Source organism: Anopheles darlingi, chromosome X, assembly GCF_943734745.1.
Source record: "Anopheles darlingi chromosome X, idAnoDarlMG_H_01, whole genome shotgun sequence".
NCBI classification, from domain to species: domain Eukaryota; kingdom Metazoa; phylum Arthropoda; class Insecta; order Diptera; family Culicidae; genus Anopheles; species Anopheles darlingi.
Window position 1 is genome coordinate 157,569 of NC_064873.1, and position 21,856 is coordinate 179,424.

A 21,856-nucleotide genomic window follows, 5' to 3' on the forward strand; every position below is an offset into this window, starting at 1 on the left:
AGGTCCTGCTTGACTGGCCGTTTGAGTGGTGCTTTGGTGCTTGCCATTTTTCGTGGAACGGACTCACGCCGTGCCCTTGAATCCGTTGCCAACCACCACGTTACCCTGCCACCACCACCACCATCACTGAGCAACAACACCCTGCTGTACGCACTTCACATTGACCGTCAGATGGAGATGGATGGATGGATGGATGGATGGATGGTGGTTGGAAAAGGTGAGTCCCTCTACCTCCCCCCCCCCCCTCCTCACCCTCCCTCCATTCTCGCCTCCCACGTGGTGCGCTGAGCACACCCGATCGGCGAGATGAAATAGGCCGAACGGGGGTGGGAGGAGGATGCGTTGAGGTGTTGAGGGTCTGCGTGAGGGCCAGGCCGGGCCGGGCGCGGCCACTGTGCAGCCGGCTCACTCACGATGAGCTCACTCACTCACTCACGCGGTCGCGCGTTTTGGCGCTTGCGCTTCCCCAGCCATACTGTCCGGTGTCATCACAGCATCATCTTCCCCATCCCTTCGTCCGTCCCTCCGTGAGGGTGGGATGCGCGCATTCCTCGCGCATCTGCGTGCGTCGCGGATCTCTCGCTAGGTCGCTTGGTCGCTTTCGGTGTCAGCGGCTCGAGCGACCGACCGCGATCAGAACGGAAGGAAGGAAGAAAAGAAGGAAGACGCGCGAGTGCGGGGCAGGGAGGCGGTTGCGTGAGCCAACGAGGCCAGGCCGCCGCCGCACGTTTGCCCTCGAGCAGGCCGCTGCCTGCCTACCTGCCTTTCGGTTCGAACTGTGACAGTTCGTTAGGGGCGTTCCGTCCGTATGGTGCTCTGTCCGACCGTCCGTCCGTGTAGTGCCTTTTTTTCCATTCCGGGAACGGATCCACAGCCATTGTTGCTGCTGCTGTAGTGCTGCTGTTGTTGTTGTTGTTGTTGTTGTTGTTGTAAGGTGGCCAAGCGGGGTAAGGATCTATTCGGGAATCGTTTTGGAATGCTGCGGCCGCGCGCGCGCGCGCGCGTGTCTGTGTGTGTGTGTGTGTGTGTGTGTGTGTATGTGAAGGAGAGATGGAAGTTCGTGAGGGGGATCGATGCTCAATGACGACATATAAAATTCATCCACACACACACACACACACCCACTCATGCACGCCGGTACCGGCATGCTATTTTCGGTCCGGAAACGGTCCAGGTAGCCTCGCATCGGAATGCTGGGGACCCGGGCGTTGACTGACCTTCACACAGGTGCGCACAGAATGAATCCAAGAGACGGAAAGGAGGGGCGGGGGTGGCTACTGCTCGGCAGCATTGCGTTGTTTACGCCGACGAACGGCGACGGCGACGGCGACGCGCCACTGTTTGACGTTTGACGTGACAGGAACCGGGTGACAGGACTCGCTGATGACCAGGAGTGTGTGCAGAAGCAGGGAAACTGGAACACTACTCCCCTCCCCCCCTCCCTCTTTCCGCTCGTTTTCTCGCTGTTATCACTTTCACGCTGTTTGCCGTCGTCAGCGGGCATCATCTTCGCCGCCATCGTCTTCTAGACGACGCGAGCGAACGTACGAACGAACGAAGCGCGTCACGTCATTTGTTCTAATTTTAGTACCACCCGTCGGTGTGTGTGTGTGTGTGTGTGTGTGTGTGTGTGTGTGTGTGCGTAGTAACAGTAGCAAGCGCAACAAACGAACGGTAATACGTGCGACCTTGGGCATTGGGACACGCGTGGTGCCAGGTGCCATGTCCGCTAATCCGTTCCAACCATTCATTTCCCCCCAGGACGAACGACGTGAACTCGTCGGTGTGTGTGTGTGTGTGGGTGTGTGTGTGTGTGTGTGCGTGAGTTGAATGTGTGCAAGCGACGTAATGTCCAGCCACAGGACAACCGGTACGGATCTCCTGCTGCAGACCGTGAACAGTGGCCGAAGTCGGAGTCGTGGTGGTGGTAGTGGCGGACAAAGCGGCGGCGGCGGCAGCAGCAACAGCAGCACGGTCCCGGCAGCCGATACCGGAGCGGGACTGCTGGCCCAGAACCAGAATCTGCTGCGGTTAGCGCTCAAGAAGCCGACCGAATGGCAGTGGGAGCTGACGACGTCCAGCTCCTCGCCCAACATTCACTTCCCCCGCATCCAGCTGTACGATGGTGCGAGCGGCGAGCTGATGGTCGAGGTCGATCGGCCAGACTGCGTGATACGGTCGAATGGGGGCGCCAACCCGGACGAATCGGTCACCGAGCCGATCGCCCGTGGGCCGTACCGCCGCAGCCGGACCACCCTCGTCAAGGAGCGGCTAGTGACATCCGGTGACTCGTTGGCCGACATCTTCAACCAGCTACACAGCAAGGGCCTTGGCCACAAGCTCTCGACCAGCCGATCCCAGTATCGGTTCCTGCAGAAGAGCCAATCGACCAGCGTGGTTGTGGCTGAGCCGGAGTGTGCGATCCCTCGCCGTCGGTCGCGTCGCCGCTCGGTCGCTAGCCGCTCGTCCTCCATCCTGGGTCGTATCAGCGAGTTCTACGGTCGAAACGGTAGCCGCAGTAGCAGTAGCAGCAGTAACAGCAGCAACAGCACCAACAGCAGTATTAGTGGCTGCTCAATGACGCAGGAACAGAAGAGATCACAAGCGACCCCACCACCACCACCACCACCACCACCGTCGATACTTATACTGCCACCTGAGGAACTGATGACGTCAACCGGGCACGGTGTCACGATCGAGGAAGTCGTGGAGGAACCACCGACACTGGCACCGGCACCGACACCGGAACAGGCGACTGCGACGCGGCCCAAGATCTACAAGCTGGTGCGGAGCAATGCCGGCACGCTGATGGTGCGCGAGGAAAGCTTCCACACGCAGCGTAGCTTACGGCGCCGGCAGCGCCAACAGCTGGCTACTGGCTTGCCGCAAACCGCACCCGCACCCGCACCCGCACCCGCACCAACCTCTCCACTGCAGCCACCGCCACCATTACTAGCCGCAACGACGTCGGACCGTGAACCATCCCGGTACGAGCCGGCAATCAACCAGATCGATCGGTTGCTGTCACAGGTGATGCTGCGGTCGCAGGATTTGCCAGAGGAGCGTCGCAACCGTCGCGGCACACCGCGTACCAGCAGTCCCGCCGCCGCACCACCGGGGCCGGTACATCGGGCGCGCCGAAGACGCAGTGCCAGTGTGACTCCGACCAACAGCCAGAGCATATCGCCACCGCCGTCGCCCCCGGTTCGTCGATCCGTCGTCGTGCGCCGGTCCTCGTCTAACTCACCGGCACCGTCCGGCACCGGTGACACTCCCAGCAGACGCTCCAGCAGACGGACACACCAACGGGGCCGACGGTCCAGCTCCAGGGAACCGCGTGGCGCCTCCACCGTTCACGGTAGGTACCTCTTTCTCCTTCGTTTTGTTGTGGGTTTTCGCTCTCTTTCCTTCTTGTTGCGGCTTTGGCGGCTGCGTTTTTGTTTTGATTCCACCATTCGTAAATTCGTGTGCTTTTGTCCAATGGCGACGGCGACGACGACATCGTTGGCGTTGTCGCGCAGGCGCACTCCAGCGCACACTCACACACGAATCTGACGGGCTCTGGTTCGGGCTCGAGATTCGGGACTGCTCTTCTGCGTGAGCCTTTGGGGGTTTTGTCTCCTTGCAATCCTTGCCCGTCAGTACGGCTCGTACCTTCTTCGGTGCGGCTGCTGCTTGAACTGCTTTCGGTACTATACTATTGGTGACATCACCAGGACTATATTTGCGTCCCTCGGTTGGTCGCTTCAGTGCACGTCCGCCCCGCGTGTTGTCCGTGTGAATGTGTGTGTGTGTGTGCGCGCGCCCGCGTGTGTGTGGGTGGGAAAGGTGAAAAGGGGTGGTGCGGGTGCGGTGGCCGCGAGGCAAACAGGCCAGTGGTGCAGTGGCACTAGTAGTGGCCGGTGAGATTGTTGTTGTTGTCGTTGTTGTTTGTTGTTGCCCTGCATCCGACCCAATGCCTGACAACCTGACGCACTAGCAGTAGCTCAAGGTGCCTACCATTGTAGACGATCTTCTGAAAATCAAACACACACACACACATACACACACACAAATATCCATACATACATGCACACTTACTCACACGCAATCACTTTGATAATGAGCGAGCTGCAAAAAAAACAAATGAGAGATGACCAATCACACACTTAGGAGTTTGATTGTTTGTTAGTTTGTTTGTTTGTTTTTTTATATGTAAATACGGATTACGAATCTTCTGAAGAGTACTACATCTTCTGAAGAGTTTTTGAAACCTTATCTATTAAACATTTAACAAAAAAAAAACAAACACACAACCGCAGCGCTCATTGTTTTAAGGGGGGGGCTTCGGTATTTTATTTTACTTCTTCGCATTTATTTCTTTTATTTTCCTATGAGTGCTTATCCTTTCAAAGGTTATTGTGTAAAATTGTGGGATCAATCGAAGCCAAACTGAAAAAGTTACTGATTTTTGAAAATCCGCCTTTCATACAAGACTCAAAGCATCTCGCGACTTTGAATCGCGTTTCCCAAAACCTACGATTTCAAAGTCGGTGCCCATCGTAGCATAAAAACTACTGGACCGATCGTTTTGAAATTTTCAACACATAATCTGTGCTCTGTTTGCTAGGTAGCCCCGTCGAGTTTTTGTTAAAATTGTCGATACTTTTGTTTAGATAATTTTTTTAATTATGTAAAGTGTCGTTTTTTGAGGCAATATCGAAAAACTAGTATCACTTTTTTTACTTCAAAAATCTGCAAAAAATCGAAAAATTGGAAATTCTATAAAAAATCACCGGGGCTAACTGGATAAACTTATGTTCTAACAAAAGAATATTGATTCGTATATTTCTGATGACCCGGCACGTGGCTACGATGGGCACCGCAAAAAGTACATTTGGGCAAACTTGCCTTTCTAGATTGGATACCATGAACGTAGTTTTGAATAAATCTTCCCCAAAATAGAACCAAATATTCTTGAAAAGTTGTAGTTTAAAATGGCATTCACTTGAAAAAATTAAGTCTAATGGTTTCTGCTCAATAAATCGTCAAAAATTAGCCTTTTTTGGATAACCAAAGCCCCCCCCCCCCTTAAAATGCATTGTACAAACTAATAAACTCTACAACTCCCAGTACAGTGGACTCTCAAGTGGAATACGATGGAACAAGGATCCCCTCCTCTTTCTCTTTCTCGCTCTCTCTCTCTCTCTCTCTCTCTCTCTCTCTCTCTCTCTCGCTCTCCATTTCTTAACATTTTCCATTCGCTCAATCCCGGTTCTGGATTTCGATCTCGATCTCGATTCGAACATTCTTAACGCTTTGATTCGCACGCCGCTAGTCTTTCATCCCTTCATTTTCCCCTTCTCCCATCCATCCCGCCCCATCATTCACTCCACCCGAGCTAGAGTGTAATCAGCGGGTAATCGAATCGAAAAACGGATCGAAAACTATCTCTCGATACGAACTTCTGCGGTGCGATGCGTAAGAGATCCTTCACCGCGGCCCAGGAGAACATTCCCATCCGAGCACCAGTCGGTACGGTATCCGCAGTAAAACCGCCACGGACAGCTGGAGTTGTGTTATAAATACAATACGTGGCTCATCATTCGGCTCGCTTGAATTGCCCTTCCCGTGTAATGCCCATGCCCACGCCCATGCCCTGGCCCTGTCCCGGTCGGTGATCGGTGCGATCGGCACGATCGAACAACATCCATTGCTTGGCGCCATTAAAGGTCTGCCCGTGTGAGGTGTTTTCAGCGAGGTTAAATGTCGTAAAAGTTGGAATGCGAAGTTGTTTTTCCGTGCTGGTGCTACTGCAAATTGCACTCACTATTGCACAGGGGCCCAACCCCCCCCCAGGGGTGATGAGAGGAATAGTTGAATGCTAGAGGCGAATTGTCCTCACCTCCTTCTCGCGCATACTTCATCACTCCCTCTGCTGCGTGTTTTGCTACTACTCTGCTGGCCCTGGGCTCTCGCTCGTTCGCTCGGACACAACGGTGACGGTAGTGATCTCGTCAATGGTTTGCAGATGCAGCCACTGGCACAGCAGGTACCAAGATCATGGTGTGCAGCTCATGGTGCCCCCGGGGGGACCGACTCGTGATGATCACCCCATCATATCTATTGCAACCCATTTATAACAACAATTAGCGAATGTGTCACCGAGCACCGAGTGTATACGGTACGGAGCGCACGTACGCACACCCTTTCGTTCGGTGGTGCGCTCGGTTTCGGTACCTTTCACCATATTTCATGCACTTCTGCACCTTAATAATATTCAAAATTTGTGATCTGCACCACCCCCCCCCATGGAGGATGAAGGATGTGACAGGGTGCCTTCTAGCTTTCTGTCCGCGGTTTTTTGGACACGGACGGAACGGAACGGACCGGACTGACCGACCGACCGACCGACCGACCGACCGAACCGACGAGATGGACAGATGGAGGCACGTAAATTAGAGAGCACTTTTTACACCTCCACGGTGTGACATGTTGACATGTTCGAGAAAATTTAGGAGGATGTTAATTACTAACCACCCCCTTCATCAGTGCAACGACAATGGCATATGGCCGGAGGGAGTCAAATACTGGGCTGCGATGAGTTCATCCACTGGTACTGCGTACTGCGGGGTGTGAACTATTAACCTCCTCCCCCGCATGCTCGAGTCGAGGATTTTCTTTGTCTTAGGACCTCGAGATAGAGACACGAGGCTAGAGGCTCGTCAAGGCATCTAGGAGAGAGAGAAAGAGAGAGAGAGAGAGCTCCAGGGATTCCATTTTTTGTTCCCGGCAGTTTCCCGTCCCAGGAAGAGGATTACAGGTGATGCACTATCTGCACCTGACCCAGTTACCTGATCCCTGAGACAAATGCGCGTGCCACCTGTGCGTCATCCTATCCTAGGTGGATATGTGGATCGTGGTGCCAAAGGGGGTGTGATGCATGTGCGTGCGTGTGTGTGTGTGTGTGCAAGGTGGTTTGAAAAACCCGGAATTTTCCAGCAGTTTGAGCAGTCCAGGGAGTGTTTGAGACACGAGACAAACAAAGCGCGACTTGCGATCACGCGATATCCGAGGAATGCTCTAACTAATTTTATGATCCTATTCCTTTCTCTCTCTCTTCCTCTCTATCTCTCTCTCTCTTTCTCTCTCTCTCTCTCTCTCTCTCTCTCTCTCTCTCTCTCTCTCTCTTTCTCGCTTCCTCCTTCTCTGTACTCTGCTCTCCAAAAAAACCCTTTTTCTTCTCTGCCCTTGCCTCTGCCTCTTCCCCGTACGAACCCAACTTGGTGCGTGTGTGTGTGTGTGTGTGTGTGCAGGTGCAGGGCGTGCGCATGGGCATGCCGGTGACGTGGCAGGGCCAGACGGTGGAGCGCATCCGATCGGTCGATCCAGATCGGACCATCGTCGCGATGCTGCATCGTCGATCGCCGATCCACCTCGGGCCATTCCAGTGGCGACGCTCGCAGCGAACAGATCATCATCGGCCATCAGCAGCAGCAGCAGCAGTAGCCAGTCAGTGAAGCCAAGTGCATCCCAAGTGTGCAGTGCAGCAGTGCTCCTTCGCTCGCTTCGTGCTCTCTCACCGTCCACCACCAGTGGTTCACCGTCGAGCGGATTCGTTTCGATCGGGCGCCAGCGTACCAGTTACCAGGAAGCAGCGATCTGCCCCGAACAGTCGTCCATCAAGAGCCACCGATCAACCAGCGAGGACGAAGGGGCGAGGATGCAGCGACCGAAGCCAAGCCACGGCCACAAACGCTCGTACAGCTGTCTCGGTTGTGGTGGTAGTGGTAGTGGCAGTGGTGACGGTGCTACTAGTCAACCCTCTTCTAGCTCTTCTTCCACTTCCGCTTCCTCGCCACCGCGGCCGGCCACTCGTTCCCACGCGTTCGCCCGGTTCGTCGATCTTGTACGCAAACCACCGACCGGTGCCCCAGCGACGGCGACTAGGGCGGCGACTAGGGCGGCGACTAGGACGACGACACCGCCGCCGGCGACAGGCACCTTTCGGAAGCCAGCACCACCACCGCCACGGCCACCGGTGGCCACCGCTGGCGAGCAGCCACCGTCGTACGCGGATGCAGTCCGCCAGGGGGCCACCCCTCCGGATCCCCCATCACCCGTGCCCACCGATGCGCCGCGTTCGGCAGCGGCCGCGGCAGCGGCAGCGGAGCTGTCCTCGGATACGCGTCGCCGCTGGAAGTACTATGCGCGCAAGCATCACCGCACTGCATACCAGGACACTCCTTAGGCGCGTCCGAAGGCACCACCGACGATGGCGAGGGTTCCGGCCGGTTGCCCGATTCTGGCGGCCAACCTCCGTGGACATCGATCTGCTCGACCTCGCCACAGTCGCCTGCGCGTTCCTGCTCATCGGTGCGTTCGTCCGGACCGTCTACCTAACGCTTACCCTATTGCGCCTCGATTAGCGAAACCCGCCACCCTTCCCAGCCCACCCCCCCTTTCATCGATGACGTAGCGATGCGGCCCCCGCCATCAACCCGGAACGCTAGAGAGAAAAACGAGAGAAACCCATCAACCCACAACCCACCCAACCATCATCCAGCCATCAACCATTAACGTGCGTGCGTGCGTGCGTGCGTGCCCCAGTTATATGCGAGTGCGTTTGTGTTTGTGTGTGCGTGTCAACTAAAACCAAAAAAAACATAAAAAGTTATCCAAAAGTTGCAAAAACCAACAACAAAAAAATCGTGAAAGCTCCTGCCAGCCAGCCAGCTGCCTTACACTAACAAAACCTGCCCTCCCCCCCCCCCCCCTTTCCCTGTATCGCAAAACCCCTGCTGCTAACGTCTCGGAGAGAATCCTTCCCCGCGGGGAGATCCTTTGCTAGGTTCCGCTTCTTTCTGCTTCGCTTCTACGCTGCTCTGCGTACATGTGGTTGTGTGCGTGTATGTGTGTGTGCCCATGTATCAGGACACACCGAGGGGAGCGGTCGCGAAGGAAGGGAGATCAAGCCGAGATGTAATCGAAGCCACCGCGATGTTTGCTGCGTTTCAATAAACGAAAGCACCCCCGCCAAAGAGAGACGTGAGAGAGAGAGAGAGAGAGAGAGAGAGAGAGAGAGAGAAGGAAGGAGTGCTTCTGCCAATGCCTAAACAATGGTAGTTTTGTTTGTTTTGTTGTGGAACGAGAAAATGAAGGGGAAAGAAGAAGAAGAAAGAAAGATGGTCCGGTCCAGGATCTTGGGTTCTGAATGCAGACCGAGCCGGTTGCGGTTGGCAAAGGTAGCCGAGAACTCTGCTCTGGGATTGGGTCTATCCAGTCTCGGACGAGGTCCACCCCTTCGACGAGCACCCTTCACCCATTCCGGGTCGGGACCAGGGGACTCTATACGAGAACGAAGAGCGAGAGATTCCTTGGAGAGTGCCCTACGATAGGGGTCACTAACGCTCCAATTATCGCGGGATAACCCCTGTCCCGCACAATCCTTTTTGCACCCTCCATTATCATCGTACGAAAGCTTCGATCGTCAACCCTTTATCCTGCGGTGTATGCGTGTGGACTGCGTCCTGGGAATAAACGCGAACATCATCCGTGTGCAAAACATCGTCCTCACCGTCTCCTCGTGTGTCCGTCCGTCGGGGGGTTTAGGGATGGTTGCACACGGCCCCACCATCCCTTCCATAGCGTTCTAGTCGGGTTTCTATAAATGGATAAATGGAAAGGGCACTCCCCCCCCCCCTCCCCTGCTTCCCATATGGTGGCCGCCCTTAACGCGAGTGCCAAGCAGAAGGGGCATTTTGCATTCCCATTCCCGGGTGTTTTTCTGGTCCATTTTAGTACCGCTGTCATTAAATTCCGCCCGCCATAAATTCGCCATCTTTATGCCCGCCCGCAATTCACAATTTGCAAAAACCACCACCACCAAATGGCGCGTGTTACCACCTACCCCACTTCCCCCAAAACTACTCTTTGCGTATCTCCAGCGCTCCCATTGCCCGAGGCCAATGCAACATCAGCACTTAAGCGCTCGAAACGCTGCTTTGATGAAGGACTTCGATCATTGCTGCGCCGGTGTGTGTGTGTGTGTGTGTGTGTGTGTGTGTGTGTTTGTGTGTGTGTTTATCTGTCGGTTGGCAGTTGCTGGGACCGTACGGGGACAGAAGCGCCAGCGCCTGCTGAATCAGCAACCTTGGCTACTGACAACCAGGGGTTGAAGGCGCATTTCGGATTGCAATTAACTCGTTCTTTTTCGGACCTCCATGACCGAGCTGTTGCCATGGTCCATGGCTGCTGCTGTTGCTGTTGCTCCTGTTATAGATTGTTTTAAACCCTCCCCCTCCACCTCCCCTTCCCCATCCCCTGTCAACTCCTCTGTTCTGGTCACCTCACTGGGGAATGGGTGTTTGAGGGTGGTGCGTAACGTTCGCATTTCCGTTAACCGTTTCGGTTCGGCCGATAAAAATGGAACACACTCATTAGCACTTACGTTATCCTTCGGTAAACACCCCCACACACCCACACACACGCACACAAAGGGTATATGCTGATGTAGTACTGGTTTCGCCATATAGAGGAGAGTAGAAACCATTCCACACAGGATGTGTTCTGCCCGGCCCGGAAGGAGGTGTCCGGTTGGCCCGGTCCGGTGCCTGAAGAAGGTTGCCCCGCCGACGCACACACGACCAGATACTGCGGGGGTTTCAGGACCCCTCCCTCCTTCTCGTCCTTCTCATGGACGTCATGACATGGGCTAAGGCCCCCATTTTTAACCAGAACCGGCACCAGAGAAGCCTTTTCTCCTCCTCCTCCTCTCTAACCATCCACCTACCCCCGCATACACCCATCAGGTTTAGCTCATAAATTAGCGAACTGAGAGTTTTGTGCGTTCTATGTTCGGTGCGAGAAGCACACAGAGAGAGGGAGAGAGAGAAAGAGAGAAAGAGAGAGAGAGAGAGAGAGAAAGAGAGAGAAAGAAGGAGAGAGAGACAAGAGGGTGAAATGCGCATACATCTGGGTGTGTCAGACGGCCGTGGAAGCTTATACACTCCTTACGTTTCCTATAGCCGCGGCTCTACAGTTGCATTACAGTTTTATGAGCACTACTGTGGAATTTGAATCTAGCGAGTATACTCGAACCATGCGTCACTCGAGTGTCTCTATCGAAAAACCATATCGTGCTGTTCGATATCAATCCCAAGTTCAAATTTCAATTACGCTTTGTTTCAAGAAAACCCTTGTTAAAATTTGCGGTAAAGTGCTTAAAAGTGTGCTGCCGTAACAAACAGACAATTACCCAACCTCCAAATCGAAACAAGCTCGGCACGATGTCGAGTCAACTCGACGCGATAGTAGTGCCCTATGACTTCCGTTTTTTTCAGGTTTTGTTCAAATACACTATATGCGTTGTTCATTTTTTTTTATAAACGCACATAGTAAGATAATCATTACGTGGTTAAATTTGTGTAATATATTTTATGGAAGAATACTTAAGTATGAAGAAAAAAAGGGCGGCTATAGAACAACGGATAATAACCGGAAAAAAAAACCGGATAGATAGCATTTCTGGCATACGCTGCTCTGCACGTAGAGGATTATAAGAGAACATAATTTGTACGTACGTAGAAATTGGCCAGAAACGGAAGTATTTGAAATGAGGGGCGGGGTCCTAATAGGTGGGGTGGGGTGTATGTTGCTGGGAGCAACATATGCTGGTGATGCTGGGTTTACTGTTCTGGGTGCTGGTAACCCTCACGCACCCAAAGTGGAGAGGCAGATAGAGAGGCAAAGGCTGTGTGTGTGTGTGTGTGTGTGTGTGGCACACCAGCTGTTGCTGAATGTTGGTTTTTGCCGGTATGGCGGTGGGGACCCTTATCTCGCGGCTCACAGGGGCGCTCGGAGAGGAGGTTGTAGGTGATTTGAGGGGGGGGAATCAATTTACCTATGAAGGTAGGAGCAACGCACGCCCCGCAGATGGGCTATATGGTCCTTACCTGGTCGTGTAGTGGCCGTGAGACCGAAATAGTGTGTTTCCTTCCTTCCTTCGAACGCGCGCCCGCATACGTATGAGTGCGACCTGCTCCGTTTCCGGGACGAACGCAGGAAATGGTCCCGGATACCGCTGACTCGATGCGACGATTGGAGCGGACCGATCAATCTGGATCAAACGGAGCGGAATCTGGAGCTCCGAATGCCATGGTACACACACGCACACATGAGCGCACGCAGAGCACAGTAGCTTGAAACATTCCCGTCAGACCGTTTGGCCATCTAGAGCACTCCAGGGGGGGCTTCCCATTGATCATTATTCACTTTCTGCAGCGACAGAGAGAAGGAGGAGAAAGTGACAAGAAGAAGCATCCCCAAACGGGGACCATTCACACACACACACACACACACACACACACACACTAGCAGCACCTCAACTGTTACTACTCTCTGCAGGAAAAAAAAACCTCGACTTGACCGTCTTCTTCTCGTTTCCTTCTATTTTGCAGATCGACTCACCTGCTTCGCCTTCACGGATAGCCTGTTCTGAGAGGGGACAGAACCCACTGGACCAGCCAGCCAGCGTAGGAGGTAGAAGGTACGGATACGGTGGTGGTGGTGGTGAGTTGACTCTCACCGGGCGTGCAAAAGACAATGCCGGCCGGCGGAATTCTCGATGGTGTCGATGTCGCGCGAGCCAGTGGCAAAGGGGGGGGGGGGGGGGGGGTGAGCAAGAGGTGAAAGAAAACACGAGAGGAAGGAGAGGAAGGAGAGCAGTAGACCAAACGGTTCTGTGTGCCTCGCATTTACCGCCTAGTGCCGCGGAGGAGTCGCGGAGATTTAATTTACCAAAATAAATACGACGACGACGACGACGGCGACGATGGGCTGCATCTCGGAGAGGAAGGTCCGTTATGGGAGGGAGGGGGGGGGGGGGGGGGCGAATTTCCGTCCGGGGGTTCCGCCGTAAAAAAAGCGCGGGTCTTTTGTGCGTGGATGGTGCGGGGGCGAAAGCCACTGTATTTCCAGCGGTTGCGCTAAATAAATAAATAACGGCCAGGGCTATAAAAGAAAAAAAAGGCTCGCCAACTCGCAGCAGGTTGTGTGCGGCGCACACACACGCACACCTACACTCATGGCACACACGCTCAGTTAGTACACCTGCTGCTTTTGCTGCGACCGTTGCGTAAGTATAACCGTGTGAAGCGAAGTGAAAGAGATAACGATAGAGAGCGAGAAAGCGCGAGAGAGGGCGAGAGAGAGAGAGAGAGAGAGAGAGAGAGAAAGAAAGAGGGGATGGGAGGCCATTGTTTGTGTCGAGACAGTTGATAGCAGCAGCAGCAGCAGCAGCAGCATCACAATGCAAACAGAAAACGCCAAGCGTGTGCTACACCTCACACACCTTGAAATGGCAAACAAACCCGCGGCAAGACCCGCGTGTGTCTGTGTTTATAGCTCGCAGCTAGGACATCGCCTAGGGCTGCATCAAATCGATGCATCCCCCGCTAGTACCCCTTCAACCTGGCCGGTACCTGGTAGCCAGCAGAAAGAAAGGATTGCCACAAGGAGCGGTTCGACCTTCTACCCTACCCCCCCCCCTACCCCCTCCCCCTTCCCTACCCGTGCCTTATTCGCCCGTCGTCAGTCCGATTGGTCCGTACGATTGCAGATGCTTTGGTCGGAACCGACGTCTGTGTGTGTGTGTGTGTGTTTTGAATCGATTTGTGATCCAGCCACCCATCGCCTCGTCATCGGCGACACATTCGCATCGGTACCGGCGCACCTGACCTGCGGCACACTACTCCTATCGATCCTCCTGTAGGAACGACCGGCCTCGTCGTCGTTGTCGTCGTCGTTTTCCGTGCGTGTACGTCAAATCATCTCACGCGGGTCACCGACACCGACCTAAAACCATGAAACATGCAATAGCCAGGTTGCCCGGCTGGCTGGCCGGCTGGTAATGGCGGGTGCAGGACCAGGCAGACACAAAGGGCACAGGTGTCGGAAGATTCTGAAGAGTCTACAGAGTCACGGTTCAAAGCTCGGCTTGCGGCTCTGGTTTGAACTGACTGACGAATCCCGTTCGGTCTCCACAGAAGGGGGGGGGGGAGGGAGGAGGGGGGAGGGGGCACACTCCACAGACGCACACACACACACACGAGCTGCCAACCGTACATGCAGGATAGGATACGAAGGATCCGGGTGTCCGGTCGATAGTCGGTCGACTGCCACCGTCACTGGTTGGGATGTGCCCCCCAACCCCCATACCCCGTTGGCCCTCCTGTCCAGTTTCTGCTAAGGACTTCAATTGGATTGCTCGAGGGAATCGAGCCCATGGCATTTTTCGCAACTTTTCCCAACTTTTCCCTTCCCTCCTTACCTCTCATCATTCCTAGGACGACCGTTTGCTTACCTGGAGTGAACAAACCGATGCGACGGAGTGCGTGCGTGCGTTGGAGGAAGGGAAAGAATCTATCCGCCCCCTCCCCCCCCCCTCCGGGGTTGCACCACCAGCCTTGTCACTATCTCAAGGGAGGGGGTCGGCTGGAGTGGATCGCCAACGCTCGATTGCCGGACTGCCGATTATGTAATCACCGGCTTCCGGAAGATGATACTGAGGACCACGATTCTCTCTCTCTCTCTCTCTCTCTCTCTCTATCTTTCTCTCGCTCTCTTTTGCTCGTTCAGCTGGATGGACGCTCGATAGCAGAAAAGTTTGAAAATTAAATAATATCTCGAGGCTCGATGGTAGAGCAGAGCAGTGAGCTAGAGAGCGAGAGAGAGGCGAACGGGGTGGTAGGAGAAATGAGGAAAGGCGAAGGAAGGCGAGGGCGTAGCAAAAGTTGACGCAAAACTCCCGCCCGCCCTCTCGCTTCTTAAAAGCCCTTTGGCGACGGTAGCGGATCCGGATTCTTGGAGTTCATCATAGCCTGGGATATTTTACCATCCCATTTCCACCCACCCCCCCCCTCCACCCCCACACCCCCTTCCTGCCTAACTTTTGCTGCCTTTGCTGCTCCCTTTTCTGGGGGGGGGGGGGGGGAGGTGCTACAGTGGCCACTCATTGGCGGCTGATGAAGGTATTACGTATCTATCATCGCCTTTGCACCTCACCTCAAGCGGCACTCAACTGTTCTTTGTTCTTTCCCGCGCAAATTTATTGCCACCAAGTGCCACGTCGTCATCATCGTCGTCGTCGCCGTCGTGATCGTTGATGCTCCCAGAGGAGCCCGAGAGCGGCGAGGGTGTGGCCGGCTGCCAGCAGCAGAAACGGTAGCAGTAGATGCTGGAGCCCGAGAGCGACGCGTCCGCCGGCCACCGGCGTCCCGACCGTCCGCTGGCGAAGCAACCGAGCAACCTTGAGCGCCCGGTTGAGAGCAAGCAGGTGGCCGGCATCGGACTGCCAGCGGGCGTACAGACCGTGCTGGAGGAAGTGCAGGATGTGCTGGTTGGCGGCCGCGTACAGGGGTGATCCGCGCGGGTAGAGGTAGGCAAGGGTGTAGCTGCGGGGACACTCGCGCAACCGGTGCACGCGCGGTGTCCCGTCCCGTCCAAGATACTTCATCGATAGGCGCCCAAAGTCCTGCTTGCGAATGAGGGCAGCGGTCTGACCGGCCACCACCGACCAGCCGCTACCCTTGCTGCTGCTGCTGCTGTTGCTGCTGTTGCTGCTGGACACCAGGAGGAGCCGATGGCGCAGGCTAGCGATCGTCCGGGACGCCGACGACGATGCTTCCCCATTGCCGAACACGTCCACGGCGAGGGCGGGCGCGCTGACGGCGATCGGCAGTCCGCTCGCGTCCAGCTCGGCGAGCGTGTCGAGGTTACGGCGCGACCGAGGCGTCGTGTAGACGTCCACCAGGGAGCCCTGCCACCCCCGCCCCAAAAACACATGATAGAGAAGAAGTTTCAAAATATTGTACTTTTTGTTTAAGGGATGGCTTTGGTTATTTGCGGTCCAAAAAAGGGAAAATTTTTGACGATTTATTGTGCAGAAACCATACAAATTAATTTTTTCAAGTGAATGTCATTTTAAACTACAACTTTTCAAAAATATTTGGTTCTATTTTGGGGAAGATTTGTTCAAAACTACGTTCATGGCATCCAGTCTAGAAAGGCAAGTTTGCCCAAATGTACTTTTTGCGGTGCCCAGCGTAGCCACGTGCTGGGTCATCAGAAATATTCAAATGAATATTCTTTTGGTAGAACATAAGTTTATCCAGGTAGCCCCGTCGAGTTTTTGTTAAATTTCCAATTTTTCGATTTTTGACAAATTTTTAAAGTTGAAATAGTGCTTTTCCACTTTACGATACGAGATGCGATAATTGCCAGAGAGCTGTTGTTACATAAAATAAAAAAAAAAAAAACAAACACACACACACCCTTTCGGTGCCCTTGGCACTCACCTGGAAGGCTCCGGACAGCGTGAGACCCCAGAGGAGAGCGAGACCGATGAGCAGCTTCTGCCGCCCGGTCGTTCCGTCCAGCCGCTCGATCGGTGCATTCATCATCGCGCTCACCATTATCCCAGCCGACCTTGTCCTTGGCCAGCGGCTACCCGGACCAGGGCGAGGCACCACCGTTAGCCGGGTAATGGCCGCGTAGCAGAGGGTTGCGACCGCGACCGAAGCGACGTTAGCGAGCCAGAGCACTGGCGTAAAGCACCGGAAGATGAGTAACCAATCCGGGAGCTGTTGGCGGGGAGCAGTGACAGGGAAGGTATGGCATAGCATGGCGCTCGGGTCGGGTCTACTCACCATACCGGCCGCCTTGACAAAGACGCACAGGCTGTCCTGATAGACGGCCGCCGTGAAGTGGATCGCGCGCGTCTCGTAATCCTTGAGGAAGTAGACGTTGAGTGACATCCACGAGTCCCGGTGCGTCACGAGACGGCCGAGCACACCGGTGTACGTACCGTAGACAGTCCGGAAGCCAAAGTTGGCCGGCTCGTGCTGGACCCGGGGCCGGAAGTTCATCCGGTGGGCCAGTTCGGCGAGTGCCTCGACGTCCGCACCGAACAATTCGCCCAGATAGCCATCGGCCCGGATCCTGCTGTCCGGGGTGGAGGAGCGGAGGAGTAGCATGTCGAGATCCTGGCGCCGGTTAGCCATTACCGCCTCGAACCCATACAGCTCGAGCGGCATCCGGTGGAGGTTCAGGTGACGCCAGCCGAACCACTCCGCATCGACCGGTAGGGGCCGCGGCGCTCTAGCGGCATCCCGCACCAGCGTCACCCCACCCCAGCTACCGCCCTCGGTCACGGGCTGCTGGAAGGGATCGTACAGGAGTGCTGGGATGGTGGACCGGCCCGGGCATGCCCGGTACCAGAGCGTGGCCAGCCGAATGATGCGCTCCGAGCGCCACATCTCCTCGAGCAGCTTTCCGGCGGCTGTCAAGGTCAGGTCAGCCGCCTCCCCGGGGCAACCCGGGGCCGGCTCACCGACGAGCAGCAGCTTCTGGGTGACCGGGAATGCCTGCAGAAGGGGACGGAGGAGCGAGCGGTCCGGCAGGTCCGTGTCCGATAGCAGTACGATCAGCGCCACCTCCGCCCCGTCCGCCGTGGAACCGGGCAGCCATTTGGCGGCCAAGATGGTGGCCAACGTTGCGGCTGGTGCCGCATCCTCGCGCAGTACCAACGACGGGCGGCCAACCGCTAGGGAGCGTAGCGTGAGGGTTAGCATGTCACCGGCCACCGTCGCGTCACTCGGGAACTGCAGGAAGACGAGTAGACGAGTATCGGTACGGTCACTGAGGAAGCGCTGACCGATCGCCACCAGACGCTCCTCGGTCTCGTCGAGTGTGTGCGTCCACGCGTGTTGCTGTTGGAGCAGCAAAAGCGGTTCCGGTATCACTAGCTGCAGCAACTCAAGGAGTAGTAAGCAGTACAGGGTAGCCTGGGCCTGGCTGGCACCACTGGTACTAGCCACCGCCGCCATTGACGTGCGAACTATAACTGAACTACCATCCCTCCAAACCACAAGCAGTCGAACTGTCGAGGTCGCGGCGCGGCACTTGACAGAGATGAATGGATTCGACCGGATCCAGGGTTCCATCGTTCTGCCAACTCATCCACACCCCCTCCACGAAACGAAAACAACCGCTTAGGGAGGGAGGAGGGGGGGGGGGCTATCCTAATTGTTACCTTAGGACTATGGCATTTGTTGTCTGGGGATGGGAGTGGGAGGGAGCGAAAGTTGACAGGAACAACGTTTGCTGATTGTTGATTTGGATCTGGTGACACTGTCGGTGACGCACACGCAAGAAGTGCGTTCACCCCCCCAGAAATGGTCCGCTATCCGCAAAACTGCTTCGAATTCGGTTTCGGTTCGGCACGGCCGAGCGCAACATCCATTGTAATGACCGCCGGCGAGAGAGAGAGAGAGAGAGAGAGCAACGAGCTCGTCCCCATCCGGGGTAGAGCAGGTTGGGGGGCCTGTCCTGTGGGTATAGCGCATCCGCGCCATCCAAGTTGTGTGTTTGTGTGTGTGTGTGTGTGTGTGTGTGTGTGTGTGTGTGGCAGTGTAACATCATATTTTACACCCATTATATGAAGGCCCATAAATCATCACCAGAAGCTACCCCATCCCCCTTCTGTCTCCCTCACATCCTCACTCCCTCAACCTCCTTTCATCCCTTGTGCCTTGTTCCTGTGCATCGGTTTCGTTCGCTTGAGCACGTTCCGGCTACGTTCCGGTCCGGTCCCGCCAGCTGCCGTTCGCTCGTTCTACAGCAGAAATCCCGCTCCCTCCCTCGCTTCCTCCCTTCCTCCCTTCGGTGGGCTAGCTGTCACAGTCGTACGACCAGTTCACGAGAGAGAGAGAGAGAGAGAGGTACCTCCCCGGGGTCGCGGTCCTTTGGATGCTATCGAGTCCATCCACGGTTCAAAGATGCACCCTTCCCCTCCCCCTCTCGTTTGGAGATGACATTGACAGCTCAAGCAAATGCTGCTCCCCCGGCGATTGCTGCTCCATTGCGTATTCCACCTACCTCAGCCCGCCTTCGAGTTGACAATAAATCCCAAACCACCCCCCGCCCCCCCCCCCCCCCGGCCTCACCTCCGCCTCACATGCCATCCGAACAGTGAACCACCAGGCGCCTCCTTCGAGCTTTTGCGTATGTTATTCGCAGCCGTTTTCTCGGCGTTGCACCTCGCCTCTGTTTACGTGCCAATAGGGGAAAGATGAGGAGAGATTGTGCTAGGCGGGGGAGGCACAACATTTTGAGAGTTGTGTGAGCGAGTGGAGTGATGAGTTGCCTCAAGTTTCATTTTCATCTCGCGGAAAGGACCCCACCTCCCACCAACACCTTCCTGTTCCGCAATCCCAACTGCCATTCTCTTGTTTCAGCAACTCCCGCCTCCCCTTCACCTCCTTTTGCTTCTCTCCCAGGGGGAGTGCGAGAGCGAGTGGTGCTTCCCATTTTATCATGAGCATCGGATGCTCCATCTGTCATCAGCTGCAACATCATCAGCAGCAGCAGCAGCAACAGGCAATCGCCGCGCATCGAGCGAATTGCGAGCGAGTGCGCCGATCGAACGCGGAATCTATTTTCGCTACAAAAGTGCATAAGAAAAAAGAATCATAGAATGATAGAACGAGAGAGAGCGAGAGAGAGAGAGAGAGAGAAATAAAGAGGAAGAGAGACATAAAGAAAAAGAGAGAGAGAGAGAGGAAGAGAGAGAGAGAGAGAGGAAGAGGGAAAGAAAGAGAATGAAAGAGTAAGAGAACGGAGGAAATAGTCTCGAGTCAGCGAGCGATATGCATCTCGCCCTTCTCTCTTTCTCTCTTTCTCTCTCTTTTTCGTTCTCTCTCTCTTTCTCTCTCTCTCTCTCTCTCTCTCTCTCTCTCTCTCTCTCGCTGTCCTAAATACGTAACAAGTCGTTTCACTTAGTAAAACGCATCCAGATGTTGCTGCGTGGGGCAAAAACGAAATAATCATCCGTTGGCGACTTCCTTGCTTTGGTCAATCAATGGAAATTCGCTTCATAAAACCCCTCGTTTACCAAAACAAAAAACAAACAACTAAAGCACGGATAGCGTTTCATAATGATAGCCATTGGTTTTGTCGATCTCTCGCTCGAATATAGCGCCCGAAAGTTAATTTCTATCGTAGAACATTCAACAAGTAAACAGCAGTTGTGCATCTTACGTTTTGCTTTTTCCATATCTTGATAAAAAGAAGTACAAACATGTGTTAGTAGCCCACAGCAAAAGGTTGGAAGACGTTTGCTCCCCAATGCTCATGTACGTACTGATGCTTGTACTCCTGCAGTTCAACACAGACAGACGCGCACGCTATATATGGGCTCGGCGCTCCGGACCTTCTGTTGCCGGCACCCGGACAAAACGCTCGTGCCGTGGAGTGCGGCGACCGACGGTGCGCATCAGCAGCAGGAGCAGCAGCAGCAGCAGCAGCAGCAGCGACAGCAGCCCAGCTCCTCCTCTGAGAAGTACCGCGAGGCACCGATCGACGGCAGCATTCTGCAGGCCACGACGCCGACGCGCATAGCTCACGCCGTAACCACCGCCGCCATGTTTGAGATCGTGATGCGGAAGCAGCACAACACACTCGGCTTCACGATAAGGAAGGAGGACGAGTCGCCCCTCGGTTACTACATCCGGTCGATCAAGTGTGAGCCGGCGTTGAGCGATGGCCGGCTGCGGGTCGGCGATCGGCTCCACTCGGTCAATGGTATCCCGCTGGCGCCCCTCCCGTACGAACAGGCGATCCTCTTCATTCGTAGCGTCACCGAAACGGTCCGGTTACAGCTGTACCGTGGGCCACCCCCGCCCGTACTGGCGACCTGCTGCGGACCTCCGCACCGGACGGCCACCATCGACCATCGGCGCCGGTTACGCCGACTCCGGAAGCAGCGCAGCGCGAGCCTCAGCGAGTCCGTTAATCAGCCACCGCGATCGGGCGACATCGCTGCGACACCGACACGACTCGTGCGCTCCAACACCGAGCAGAATTTGGCCGTCACAACAACGGCGGAGAACGGAGAGAAGGAGAAGGAGAAGGAGGGGGAGGAGGAGCAGCCACTACCAACGCGGCTACCGAGTGATGAGCGACTGCTCGTGGTCCGTCCCGCCGCTCTGCCCTCGGCGTCTGCTGTGCTGCTGCCGCTGCTACCGTCCGGTGACGTCGGCTATGAGGTAAGGGTTGAGGCGCGTGGTAGACGCAGCACCATCTCACGCCACACCATCGGTCGCGATCGTTGCAGATTATCACCGTGGAGCTGCACAAGGGTTGGAACAGCCGGTACGGTTTCAGTCTGCGGACCGAGCCCGATCCGATGCGAACGGTCATCAGTGAGATCCATTCGGGCAGCCTCGCGTCTCGGGATGGCCGGTTGCGTGTCGGCGATGTACTGCTCATGGTAAACAGACACACACACACACACACACACGCTCAGATACACCGAAACTCTTGTGACCTGTTGTTGTTGTTGTCCGGCAGATTAACGATGAACCTCTGGGCACGAGAAGTACGGCGGAGCTGATCGAGCTGCTGCGTATCCTGTCCGGTGCGACTATCATCACGGTACTGCGCCTTCACCCTTCCCTTCTTCCACCTTCGACTGTCACGCTGGTGCCCCTAGTGCAGGAGCAGCAGCAGCAGCCAGCGGGACTTTGCTCCCTGAGCTACCTGCACGAAAGTGATGCACGGGAGGTTTGGGCTTCCTCTAGCAGGTAATGTGCAGTGTGGGGGTGTGGGCGGTAGGGGGAGGGGTCATGTCTGGAGTGCTATTGGAATTGCAATTAGGCAACTACTGACACCTGTAGCTAGCTGCTGGTTTTTGAGATCAAAATAAATCAGAGCTGTTTACTGTGTATGCGTGTGTGTTGGTGTTTGGTTCTGTGTTCATGAGTCATCCGAAAGCCGTGTTTGGTCCGTTCGTACGCCTTCGCGCCTATGTAGAATGGGA

At 55.2% G+C, this 21,856-nt stretch overlaps 3 protein-coding genes across 6 annotated transcripts; 2 read left to right on the forward strand and 1 right to left on the reverse strand.

Annotated features, from left to right (window-relative positions):
• The first annotated feature begins 800 nt into the window (after positions 1-800).
• Positions 801-20,260, forward strand: LOC125959741 (serine/arginine repetitive matrix protein 1). 4 transcript variants are annotated; one of them, XR_007469763.1, is made up of 4 exons: positions 801-947; positions 1,762-3,358; positions 7,296-8,599; positions 12,438-12,530. XR_007469763.1 is itself a non-coding variant. In XM_049692672.1 (4 exons), exons 2-3 carry the CDS (start codon positions 1,831-1,833, stop codon positions 12,476-12,478), a joined length of 1,569 nt encoding a protein of 522 aa, XP_049548629.1. In that variant the 5' UTR covers positions 801-947; positions 1,762-1,830; the 3' UTR covers positions 12,479-12,526; positions 20,200-20,260. The 4 variants fall into 4 exon arrangements, 3 of the variants coding, with proteins under 3 accessions (XP_049548629.1, XP_049548619.1, XP_049548610.1); XM_049692672.1 differs by lacking the exon at positions 7,296-8,599 and adding an exon at positions 20,200-20,260 and having other exon boundaries at positions 12,438-12,526; XM_049692662.1 differs by lacking the exon at positions 7,296-8,599 and having other exon boundaries at positions 12,438-12,620.
• On the reverse strand, positions 15,113-17,864 carry LOC125951181 (uncharacterized). Its single transcript, XM_049679874.1, has 3 exons — positions 16,686-17,864; positions 16,335-16,619; positions 15,113-15,796 (listed from the first exon to the last, which is right to left on the reverse strand). The coding sequence occupies exons 1-3, from the start codon at positions 17,862-17,864 to the stop codon at positions 15,113-15,115; spliced, it is 2,148 nt and encodes a 715-aa protein (XP_049535831.1).
• On the forward strand, positions 19,910-21,759 carry LOC125959763 (inaD-like protein). Its single transcript, XM_049692698.1, has 3 exons — positions 19,910-21,083; positions 21,152-21,307; positions 21,388-21,759. Exons 1-3 carry the CDS (start codon positions 20,229-20,231, stop codon positions 21,622-21,624), a joined length of 1,248 nt encoding a protein of 415 aa, XP_049548655.1. The 5' UTR covers positions 19,910-20,228; the 3' UTR covers positions 21,625-21,759.
• The last annotated feature ends 97 nt before the right edge of the window (positions 21,760-21,856 follow it).

Bases quoted from the DNA above. Each gene is read 5' to 3' on its own strand.
- LOC125959741 (XM_049692653.1), top strand. From the start codon at position 1,831: ATGTGTGCAAGCGACGTAATGTCCAGCCACAGGACAACCGGTACGGAT. The intron at 3,359-7,295 runs GTAGGTACCTCT...GTGTGTGTGCAG, and splicing joins TGGCGCCTCCACCGTTCACG to GTGCAGGGCGTGCGCATGGG.
- LOC125951181 (XM_049679874.1), bottom strand. From the start codon at position 17,864: ATGGCGGCGGTGGCTAGTACCAGTGGTGCCAGCCAGGCCCAGGCTACC. The intron at 16,620-16,685 runs GTGAGTAGACCC...CCCCGCCAACAG, and splicing joins TTGTCAAGGCGGCCGGTATG to CTCCCGGATTGGTTACTCAT. The intron at 15,797-16,334 runs GTGAGTGCCAAG...CGGGGGTGGCAG, and splicing joins CGCTGTCCGGAGCCTTCCAG to GGCTCCCTGGTGGACGTCTA.
- LOC125959763 (XM_049692698.1), top strand. From the start codon at position 20,229: ATGGGCTCGGCGCTCCGGACCTTCTGTTGCCGGCACCCGGACAAAACG. The intron at 21,084-21,151 runs GTAAGGGTTGAG...CGATCGTTGCAG, and splicing joins CCGGTGACGTCGGCTATGAG to ATTATCACCGTGGAGCTGCA. The intron at 21,308-21,387 runs GTAAACAGACAC...GTTGTCCGGCAG, and splicing joins TCGGCGATGTACTGCTCATG to ATTAACGATGAACCTCTGGG.